Source organism: Neovison vison, chromosome 7 (genome assembly GCF_020171115.1).
Source record: "Neovison vison isolate M4711 chromosome 7, ASM_NN_V1, whole genome shotgun sequence".
Taxonomy (NCBI): Eukaryota; Metazoa; Chordata; class Mammalia; order Carnivora; family Mustelidae; genus Neogale; species Neogale vison.
In genome coordinates this window covers 200,331,107-200,342,414 of record NC_058097.1, presented here as the reverse complement: position 1 = coordinate 200,342,414, position 11,308 = coordinate 200,331,107, and the positions used below count along the sequence as shown (strand labels likewise).

Genomic DNA, 11,308 nt, shown 5'->3' with positions numbered 1-11,308 from the left:
CCATTGCAACATGTCTTCCTTGCCTGAACTAAGGACTCAAGAAAGTTCGATGGGAGCTGGAGAGAAGAGTGAGCAATAATCAGCATCTCCTCCAGGGGGCGCCTGGGGGGCTCAGCCGGTTAAGTGCCTGCCTTTGGCTCAGGTCATGATCCCAGAGTCCTGGGATCAAGCCCCACATTGGGCTCCCTGCTCAGCAGGGTGGAGGGAGTCTGCTTCTCCCTCTCCCTTGCAGATCCCTGGGCTTGTGTGCCCCCCCACACTCTCTCTCTTTCTCTCTCTCAAAACAACAACAACAACAACAACAAACAAGCAACTCTTTTGAGGTTCTAAGCTCTGAGACCCTCAGACCAGGACATGATGGCTTGGTGGGCTCCCTTATCCAGCCAGTTCACAGTGGGAGCACAGTTCAGTGTCACTGAGTGCTTACTGGGTGTGGGGTCTGGGCTAGGGCAGGAGGTGAGGCACTGCCTTGCCCTCAGCAAGCTCAATTATGGTTTAATTAGAGGTAGAGAGGGGGAAGAAGTAAGCCCAGGAGAGATGCATATTTCTTTTCTTTCAGTAATTTCTTTTATTTATTTTTTCTTTTATTTATTTTTTCAAAAGATTTTATTTGTTTATTTGAGAGAGAGAGAGAGAGAGAGAGAGATCACAAGTAGACAGAGCAGCAGGCAGAGATAGAGGCTCCCTGCTAAGCAGAGAGCCCGATGTGGGGCTCAATCCCAGGACCCTGAGATCATGACCTGAGCCGAAGGCAGAGGCTTAACCCACTGAGCCACCCAGGTGCCCCCAAGTAATTTCTTTTAAAGATTTTATTTATTTATTCGAGAGAAAGAAAGACGCAGAATGAGTGGGAGGAACAAAGCAGGAGGAAGAGAGAGAACCTCAAGCAGACTTCACCCTGAGCGTGGATGCAGGACTCGATCCCAGGACCCTGAGATCATGACCTGAGCCAAAACCAAGAGCCAGTTGCTTACCTGACTGCGCCACACAGGTGCCCTGAGAAACATGCATTTGCAACTACATACGATGACAGAATTGCCTTCAACGCTATGGAAAACTTTAAGCAAGCAGAGATGGGTCCTTACTTCCGGAGCCCTACCGAGTGCCAGAACCTTCCGTTTCCTCAGGTCATCCATGGGGCCCCTGTGGGTAGAAGTGAGAGTAACAGTAGCTGCTGTTCGTGGCGTGGGTACAGTGCACTAGACTCCTTTCTAAGTGCTTTAATTCTTGTATCACACCAGGAGGTGCGTAGTCGAGAAAACAGGATGGAAAAGGCAAACCACAAAGCCGACGTCTGGCAGTGTGTGCGGTGCGGTAAGGAGCCTGGAACAGGTCCAGTGCGGGGAAGGAGGGCACTGAAGGGATTCCCGAAGGCATTCCCAGTTGCGGGAACTGTGGGAGCGTGGTGAGGACCCCAGGGAAGCCCGGGGCAGTCAGAGCACAGCAGGCGAGGCTGGAAGATGGGGTGGCACCTGGGGGCGGGGGTTTGTGTGTGGTGGGTTTGACAGGTGATGAGGAGTTTTGGGGGGTTGTGAGCTAGAGTGGGATGAGGTCAGAGCTCTGCCTGGCCAGGCAGAAGACGGGCCTGGTTGGATTTCAAGGAGAAGAGTCCAGCCAGGGCTGGGGCTGCCCTTTGGCAAGGCTCCAGGGAGGGGTCGTGGGTCTGCCTTGAGCTGGGGGGGGGGATGGGAGAAGAGAGCGGGGCCCATTCTGATGTGAGGGTCGCCAGGCCTTTAGAGCCAAGTGGCCTGAGACTCCGCAATCAGCTGGGCTGGTTTCCTGCTTTCATAAGCAGGAAAAGATCCCCCCCACCGGCCAAGGGCCACAGAAGCGATTGCCCACTTGGGAGAGAGCAACCAGCGGACTGAGGACAGCAGCCCAGCCCTCAGCAAGGAAGGGCACTGGGGCAGCCCAAGGAGCCCCAGGCAGCTCTAGGTGGAGGACATCAGAGATGAGCCCTTCTTCCTAAAACCCGTCTACCCGTGAGGAAGTAGCGGTGAGTGGGTTCTACTTTGGCCACAGCGGGAAAGCAGAAGGGTGAGTGGGACTGGTCCTTGGGTATCTGACAGGGAACAAAGAGTTGCATGATCTGGAGAGGCAGGTAGGGATACTGTTAGGACTTCACATTCTTTGGGGCCCTTTGGAGATGGGGCAAGAGAAATGGAGACCCAGGGCGGGCTGAGGGGCTGCCCACTAATGCTGTTCCCCGCCCCTCACCGTTCACTCCTTCATTCTTGTGCCAAATATGTATTAAGCACCTGTCTTCTGCTACATGCTGTGCTGAGCCTTCGGGATAACATCAGTGAACAAACAGCCAGAGGTCCCAGCCCAGACAGACAACAAGTCAATTACTTGTTGCATCAGACAGTCACGGGTGCTGTGGAAGAATGAAGAGGAAGAGCCAGGGCAGGGGCACCAGGAGTGCCGGCAGGTGATAAGTCTGAGTCCAGGCTAGACCAGGCCACCAGGGAGAGGGAACAGACGGTGCCAAAGGCCTGGAGGCAAGAGCCTGTTGGATGAAGAGAAGGAGGCCCGGGAGGCTGGGACAGAGTAACCAGGGCATGGCCAGAGATAAGGTCGAAGGAATGTGGGGCTGAACGCTGAGGCGTCCTAGAGCCTAGGAAGGACTTCCGTTTTCAGTCTGAGCAGGAAGGGACCCTTGCAAGGTATGGAGCAAAGCGCAGACACGGTCTGACTTAAATTTCAGCTGAATCCTTTTGGCTACTAGGTGGAGAACAGACTGGAAGTGGGTAGGGGAGGAGGCGGGGAGGCCAGGCAGGAGACCAAGCGGAGGCCTTGGTGGCTTTGGGGCAGGGCGCTAGCAGAGGAATAGGAGAGGAATGGAGGGATTTGGGTCCTGCTTTGAAGGCAATATTAACAGTTTCCTTATGAGATCGTGGGGAGGTGTGAGACAGAGGGAGGAGGCAAGGGGGACTCCAAAATTTGACACCCACATTTGGAGACTTCATGGATTTCTATGGGTGGTGATGCCTGCGCCTTGGATCTGTGTGCCCTGAAAAGGGGACCCCGCCCCGGCCCCACTTCTCAGCAGACCTACGAATAGGATCTGACAATATCCCGTGGCCGGGGATGTGAACAATACGTTACATCAGCACCCCCCACCCTGTAAAGTCTGTTCGTGTCAGACACTCATGCTTGGCAGCGACCTCAGCACTTGGGTTGTCCATGTCCCCGGGTCTGCCCTGATGCTCCGCCCTCTGCCCTGATCCCCACCGTGTGCATCCACGTCCATCCGTGTCCTACCTCCAAGTCCGCGGGACTGCCCTGTTGGTCTCCCTCGCCCTGCTGCCCAAGAATAACTGAAATGTCATGGAGCCGTGATCCTGAACGTGACCACCACCACCCCAACCCCGCCCCACCCTGGAAGCCCCCCTTGGATGACCTCCAGAGCATCCCAAAGGACATGGGAGACAGAGCTTCAGGAAGCACGGGCCTTGCCACAGATCAGCCGAGACGGGAACCCCAGTCTGGATGACATGGAAGCCTCTGCTGCCCCCCCCGCCTTAGGCAGAGAGAGAGGATGGGAGCAGGAAAAATAAAGGTACCAGGCAAGGTGGGAAACACAAGGCGTGAGCCATCATCTGATTGGTAAAGAGATGCAACGAATTTTTAAGTGATGTAAAATATCGCTTTCAAAACAACAGCGATGGGCGCCTGGATGACTCAGTGGATGAAGCCTCTGCCTTCGGCTCAGGTCATGATCTCAGGGTCCTGGAATTGAGCCCCGCATCGGGCTCTCTGCTCAGCAGGGAGCCTGCTTCCCCCTCTCTCTCTGTCTGCCTCTCTGCCTACTTGTCATCTCGCTCTCTTTGTCAAATAAATAAATAAAATCTTTTAAAAAAACAAAAATATGGGGCGCCTGGGTGGCTCAGTGGGTTAATCCTCTGCCTTCAGCTCAGGTCATGATCTCAGGGTCCTAGGATCGAACCCCGCATCAGGCTCTCTGCTTAGTGGAGAACCTGCTTCCTCCTCTCTCTCACTGCCTGCCTCTCTGCCTACTTGTGATCTCTCTCTTTCAAATAAATAAATAAAATCCTTAAAAAAAATTAAAAAAACAAAAACAAAAACAGCGAGGAGTGAACGTGTTTAAGCAGACCCAGCTTGTAAGAAGCCGGCGGGGGAGCGGAATCTGAAGCGTGCTAGAACGTGCTTGGTGTACTGGCCGCAGGGAGGGTTGGAAGGAAGGAAACAGAGAGGAGGAGAGACGGATGCAGGCCTCCCTGCGTGTCACTTTAGATTGTCGTCCAAAGAAAAATGGGCTTTCGTAACCCCAGCGCTGAGATACCAGCCACCCTTGATAACCCCCGAATCCCCAGCTTGCCCCCTGGGAGGGAGGCCCGGAGAAGAGAAGGCTGTGCACGAAGGAGGCTGTGTATGACTCACACAAGGGAGCCGGGGAAGCTGCACACCCCCCTGGGAGAAGGTAGGGCTTCAGGCTAGGGAGTCTGTCCGCTCTGGGGTTCCCAGGGCACTGGGACCGAGCTGGACCTGCCCCAAGGTGGCCCTGCTCCATCTCTGCCGGCCTGGCCACCAGTCCCAGGGTGTTGGGCTGGCCAGGCCAGGCCGGGCAGGCAGGGCCTTGCCCTGGACAGGCTCATTAAAGCCTTTCGGGCTGGGGCAGCCCCGGAGGCTGGGGCCTGGCTGCCTCGCCTGGTCCCGCAGCAAGGCTGCAAGGCCATCGTGGGCCGGCAGGGGGCGGGCCACCTGCCACGATCCCTGCTCTGAGATTTCACACTCCGCACAGGCCTTCTCCACCGTCAGGGCCACCCAAGGTGGCTTCCTCCCCTCCCGGTGCGGAGGTCTGGGCACTGGGCCACCGCTCACCCTCCCGGCCGAGTTAAACATTAGTGGGAGGTTATTGGGCGGGCGACGGGGAGGGAGATCAGGGACGGCCAGACGCTCCCTAGTGTCTCCTGTCTGGAGCCACGGGTTCCCGCCCCTGCCGGACAATGCCCGTGGAGGAGTTTGTAGCCGGATGGATCTCTGGTGAGACGTTTTTCTTCCTTCTGCTACATGCCCCCCTAGTGGTCGGTCACTGCCAGGGGACATAGAAGGAACAGAGACCAATGTCTTGGTGGCTTTGGAGCCAGGGGACCAGCTCCCAGAGCCTCCTGGCAGCTGCCTCGGGGGCGCGGGGAAGAAGGTGCGGGTCTCTAAGCTACGCGGCCCTCACCTCCAGGGCCACGGTCAGCCCTCTCCCAGACACACCTGCAGACCTTCACCGAGAACCCCACTCTCTAGGCCCACCCTGTGGCTGTTGACCCCTGCAGCTGTCCTGCCTTCCCCTCTGGGCCTCTGCCCTAGTTTCCGGCGCCGAGGCCAGCTGTGTCGAGGGCCCAGCCCGGCTTCTGGGTGTCCCTCAGCAGAAAGAGAGGGACATTCCGAACCTGCCTCCGGGGGCTGTGACCTGACCCAAGAATCCAGGGCCAGCATCTGCTCTGGGAGGCAAGATCGGAATGTGGGGAGGTGGCCTGGGGGCTGGGCTCTTCTCCCTGGGGGGCAGCAAGACGCCGTTGGGCCCCCAGCTCCGTACTGCGAGTCTGAACCAAGGCCCCGTACTCCACAGCAGGCGTGAGTGGAAGGGAGAAAGGGATCAGGCTGGCAGGGACGTGGGAGCCCTGGAGAATCCGTCCCATGGCCCCACAGTTAGATAAGCAAGTAGGACGGTCAGTGTTGGACACTGTGAGGACCCGGCGTCTGTGGCGGGCTCCTCCCTTCTGCCTGGGTGTCCTCTGGGAACGGCATTGTCCCCTGGTCCCCACACCTCCCTAGCCCAGAGCTTGGAGTGGAGGAGGAGGCAAGGGGGCCTGTGGGAGTTCTTTGGAGTCTGGCCGGAAGGCCTGGCCCCATCTTCTCCTGCCCGAGCTCCCCTCTCCTCGGCCAGGTGCAAGGGGCCCCCCTCATAGCATCTCCTTATCATGCAGGAGCTCTGGGCTTGGTCCTGGGACACCCTTTTGACACGGTAAAGGTGAGTCAGTCGAGGGGAGGCAGCTCAGGAATGAAGGCTGTCACCGGAACCAGATGTCACCATGCCTCCAGAGCAGGGCCCGGCTGATGGGGAGATTTCCTATCAGTTCTGCGCTGCTGGTATCCTGCCGGGCAGAGCGGGAGGAGCCGGAGGCTGGAGCCGTCCCTGCCCATCCCTTCTGGGCTGCCTGCTCTGTCCTCCTCACGCAGGTGCGGCTGCAGACCCAGACCACATACCGGGGCATCTTCGACTGCGTGGTTAAGACTTACCGCCATGAGTCGGTGGGTGTCTTGCTTCTCTGGGGCTTTGGCAGGGGGAGGCCTCTGGGTGGTCGGCAGCAGCTTTCTTCTCCCCCAGTGGGGCTCTGCCCCTGAAAGAGAGGAGACCAAAGCTGGGGGTTTCCGGGAGCTGGCTGTGCCCCAAGACTGTCCCCAGCCTCAGCCAGCCTCAGCTTCCCTTCGGCAGGACTCAGGACTGGTTTCTGGCCAGAGGGGACCCTGTCAGAGTGAGAAGGGCAAAGAGGAGCCCCCCTTCCCCCCACTCGGCCCTAAGGTCGCCTTGTCTTTCTACAGCTTCTGGGCTTTTTCAAGGGAATGAGCTTCCCCATTGCAAGCATAGCCGTGGTCAACTCCGTGCTGTTCGGGGTCTACAGCAACACGCTGCTGGCGCTCACAGCGACTTCCCACCAGGAGCGGCGGGCCCAGCCTCCCAGCTACGCGCATGTCTTCCTCGCTGGCTGCACGGGAGGCTTCGTGCAGGTGAGAGGGAGGGGAGGGGGCACGTACACACAGGTGCTTGCAAGCACGCACACGCAGGTGTGAGCGCACACACACGTACCTCCAGAGCAGTCTGCTGGCTCAGTGCTGTGGGAAGACCTCTCTCCCGGGGGATCCATTGCCCTGGAGAACTGATAGTCTTGCCCGAGCCCCGAGCCCAGCTCCTCCAGTGCTGGCGTGGGTCTGGCAGCCCTCCTCCAGCCCATGCCCCGCTCAGCCCTTTTGCCTGAAGCTTCAACAAGGCCCCAGTCCATAGATCTCGCTGGGAGAGGCCTGGGTATTAATCATTAAAGAGCTCCCATCATCTAGTTTTGGTCTTTGTTCTCAGCATTTAAGGATTGGGCTTTCGATTGGTGGGGTCGAGGAAAGAGGGGCCTCCAGACACGGGGGCAGGGGCAGCTGATTGCGGGGTGTGAGCATAGAAGCAGAGGGACCTGTGCCTGACTCTACCCCACACCCCAGACTGAGGCGCCTGAGGTCACCATCTATTCGGCACCTGCCCTCATGCCCCTAACACACTTTCTGGGGCAGAGACCAAGGATAAAGGACAGAATTAGGTGGCTCACGCCAGTGAATTAATGATTCATGAGCTACACGCAGGTCCTGGCTTTCCTTCTGTCCCTTCATGTGCGGAGCACATGCCTGCATATTTCCCAAGCCCTGAGAACCAGCACGCCACCAAGACAAGGAAGAGAAGTGAGACTCACGCTAGCGGCTGACCCAGCCAGGCCCAGCTCCTAAGTCGCCCTCCTCTCCAGCTCTTGTAAAGCCGAACGGATAGCAGAACTGGGGACTGTAGGCTCATGGATGGGGGCCGGGTTCAAGGTCCAACAGGAACCCAGTTTGCCACCAAGCCCATGATTCAGCTTCCCAGGGTCTTGGAGTAGAAACTAGATTTTAGTGTGGCCTGGGATGGGGAGCAGAGGGGCCCTAACCTGCCCCTACTCCCTACTCTACCTTTGGCTCAGCCATTTCCGCACTGTCAGGAGCCCAGGACTCAGGGGTGTATCCCCTGGAGAAACCCTGAGCTTGGCATTGCCCACAGGCTCTGAAAGGATGACATCAGGGTCCCGCCTTAGAGGGAGGGAGCCCAGTCTACCTTCCTGCACGGGAGGAAGTAAGCAAAGTTGGTCTGCCATTGTCGGAACATTGCTGCCAGAGCCGGCTTCCAGGGCTAAGGAACTAAGCTCATGTACTTTCCACGAAAGAAACAAAACCCACAGAAACCCCTCATGACATGCTAACTTCAACCTGACCTCAGATCTCATCTGGACTTTATTTTTTTTTTTAATTTTTAAAAAGATTTTTATTTATTTATTTGACACAGAGAGAGAGAGATTACAAGTAGGCAGAGCAGCAGGCAGAGAGAGGGGGGGAGGCAGGCTCCCCAATAAGCAGAGAGCCCGATGCGGGACTTGATCCCAGGACCCTGAAACCATGACCTGAACCGAAGGCAGCGGCTTTAACCCCCTGAGCCACCCAGGCACCTCTCATCTGGACTTTAACAGCTGACCTTGACCTACTGCATCCTTGACCCTCACATTAGCCCCCAGCCCCAGCTTCCCTCCATATCCACCCAGAAGTGCTAACAGTGCCCCAAATGTTTGTCCCGTCTGCCTCTGCCAGGTGATGAGAGTCCTAGGACCCACAGAACCCACCATCCCCCAGCTTCTGTTGGGACCCTAGTGGTTGGGGGTTTGCAGGAGGCAGGAAAGACTGGCTCAACGCTTGACCCCCTCTGGGGCCTCTGAGAGGTGTCCCGGGGGAATTACGGGGAGGAAGAATCTAGGAATTAATTCTTCAGGCCGGAAGTGACCTCCTTTAGTCTGGGGAGGGGTCAGACCTGTCTGGGACCCAGACTGAATGCTTCCTTCAGACCCCATCACTGCAGGTGCCAGCTACCCCCCCCCCCAGCTTTTGGGAGGCTAGAAGCCTCCCCCTGCTCTTGGAGAAACAATCCAGGATTGTCTCTGAGCATGTGCCAGGCAAGTTCGGTGCCGTTGTCCGAGGAGATGGCCGCCGCCGGCTGTCCGGGGCCAATGCTAAGGGTGGCGCCCGGCCTGTGCCCAGCCCTGCCGGCAGCGGGAGTGGCAGTCCGATGGGCAGACGCGGCCCTACTCCTCCATCCTCTTGTTAGGATCCTCCTCGCTCGGAGCCCCACCCAGGCTCTCGGTGCTTCCCTTCCTCCAGGTCTACTGCTTGGCCCCTTTTGACCTCATCAAAGTCCGGCTACAAAACCAGACAGAGCCGAGGGCGCGGCCGGGCAGCCCCCCGCCCCGGTACCGGGGACCCGTGCACTGCGCAGTCTCCATCTGCCAGGAGGAGGGGCCCCGGGGCCTCTTCCGGGGAGCCTGGGCCCTGATGCTGAGGGACACCCCGACATTGGGCATCTATTTTGTCACCTACGAGTGGCTTTGCCGCCAGTCCACACCAGAAGGACAGAGCCCCAGTAAGTGGACTGCGTGAGTGGGAGGCGGACGTAGCGGAGTGGGGGAGGGGTGCTGGCCTTGGCCGCGGAGGATGGGGAGGGACCCCAGGGACTGGGTGGCGGGGTCTCTTCTCCTTGGTCTGACACCTACCTGGGCTTCCTCTGCCCCAGGCTCAGCCTCGGTGTTGGTGGCAGGGGGCTTCGCAGGCATCGTCTCCTGGGCGGTGGCCACCCCCTTGGACGTGATCAAGTCCCGGATGCAGATGGCGGGGCTGAAGCACAGGGTGTACCGGGGGGTGCTGGACTGCATGGCGAGCAGTGTCCGGCAGGAAGGCCTGGGGGTCTTCTTCCGGGGGCTGACGATCAACAGCGCCCGCGCCTTTCCGGTCAACGCCGTCACCTTCCTCAGCTACGAGTACCTCCTGCGCTGGTGGGGCTGAGCGTGGCCACGTAGTGTCCCCAGCTCCCCCGCCAGACCCCCGCCCCACCGCCCAGGTGCGAGGTCACGGGGAGCGCGCCCGCTTGCTTCTCCAATTGGAGAGGCCGGGCCTTTCCTGATGGGCAGGCAGCGGCGGAGGGCCGGGCCTCGGGCTCCTGGACTCCGGACCCTAGGGCTGGCTTCAGGCTCCCAGCACCACTTGCCTTGGGTCCCGTGCTCCCCAGGGCTGTGAAACACTCTCAGTGGCCCCTGGTGCCGGTGACATTTGGCCCGACCTGTGACTTCACCCCTCAGAGAGCTCTCGGGGCTGGCTCTCCTGGGCGCTAATGACCCCCTGGATTCCAGCACCGCATCCTCACCCAGCCCCCACCTGCTCCCCCAAACTGGAGAGCAGCCTTCTCTCCCCTGCTGGTCCAGGACCCTTCAGTGGCTCCCTAGGCCTGTGGGGAAAAGCCCCCACCTCCTGGGCCCTCTCCTCCCTGGAGGCTTGGGTGGCCCTTGATCCCTCCTGGCCAGCAGAGGGCAGCACGCCCCTTGGCTAAGCCCGCTCCTTGGCCCAGGCAGAGCACTGTCTGCCAGAGTCCTTCCTGACAGGCAAGGGAGTTCCCCCTCGCTCCCCACTGGCTGTGGGGTTTTCATACCACCCCCTACCCCCTCCTTTATTCCCCAACCCTCGCCCCGCCCCCGATCCCTCCCACATCCCACCACATGCCTCTATCACAGCCCCGGGTTTCTGATTGGCTCCTCAACCTGGCCCCATGACACAGGGAGCTCCTAGAGATCAGGGGTCAGACTTCGGATCTGTTCCCCCACTCCGGCCACCACACCTGCTTCCTTCGTCCCCCCCATCTTAGGTTTTGCCTGCATGGCCCCTCTCGGAGTGGTCCCAGAAGTCAGGAGCCACTCCTCCCGGGTTGTCTCCCGTCTCACCCTCCTTGATGGCGCTTATTTTCTTTACTTGTCTCCACTGCTAAGTGACAATGACAAGAAGGTTTGCTTGATTGGCAATAAAGCTGAGCAGAGGTTGTACCCACTAATGTCTCGATCTGGTCTGAGATCCACCCGGGCCCACCTTATGGTGACTTGAATGCCCAGAATTCTTGCCATTGACTGGGGGCTCCCTCTCCAAACCATCACAATAGGGGCACCTGGCCGGCTCTTTCGGTGGAACATGAGACTGGTGATCTTGAGGTTGGAAGTTTGAGCCCCACACTGCGAGCAGAGATTACTTAAAAAAAAAAAAACCACAACAAAACCCATCACCATATTATCACAGTTCACAACATTATAACAATCATCAGTCTCAGCTCAGAGACAGTGTTTAACTTGTCCGAGGTCACACAGCCAGAATGCCTCACACCCCGCCTGGGCACATCCGAGCCTCCAGCCCCAGAGCCCAGTTACTTGGCTGCTCTGTGCTTCCTGGGGCCTGAGACCGTCACCCACCAAAGTTCAAGCTCACGGGGGCTCGGCTTAATGGCATTAGGTCTCCTTCACTGAATCCTGGGCTGCGGATGGCGGGTGGCTCCCCAGCTGCCCCCCACCCCTGCCTTCCTCAGCTGTCACATTGTAGCCTCAGGGCTCGGGGCCCCGGGGCCATCTCCACTTCCTCACCTCCCCCAGAGCTCAGCGGCCCGTGCTTGGACTTTGGCTCGAGAAATGTGTAACGTGCGCGA

The 11,308-nt window shown here is 58.7% G+C and overlaps 1 protein-coding gene across 4 annotated transcripts; it reads left to right on the top strand.

The window, feature by feature from the left end:
* Positions 1-4,900: 4,900 nt before the first annotated feature.
* Positions 4,901-10,665, top strand: SLC25A45 (solute carrier family 25 member 45). 4 transcript variants are annotated; one of them, XM_044259662.1, is made up of 6 exons: positions 4,901-5,007; positions 5,949-5,989; positions 6,199-6,270; positions 6,562-6,747; positions 8,956-9,214; positions 9,365-10,665. In XM_044259662.1, the coding sequence occupies exons 1-6, from the start codon at positions 4,971-4,973 to the stop codon at positions 9,631-9,633; spliced, it is 864 nt and encodes a 287-aa protein (XP_044115597.1). In that variant the 5' UTR covers positions 4,901-4,970; the 3' UTR covers positions 9,634-10,665. The 4 variants fall into 4 exon arrangements, with proteins under 4 accessions (XP_044115597.1, XP_044115596.1, XP_044115595.1 ...); XM_044259661.1 differs by having other exon boundaries at positions 5,946-5,989; XM_044259660.1 differs by lacking the exon at positions 5,949-5,989 and having other exon boundaries at positions 5,990-6,270.
* The last annotated feature ends 643 nt before the right edge of the window (positions 10,666-11,308 follow it).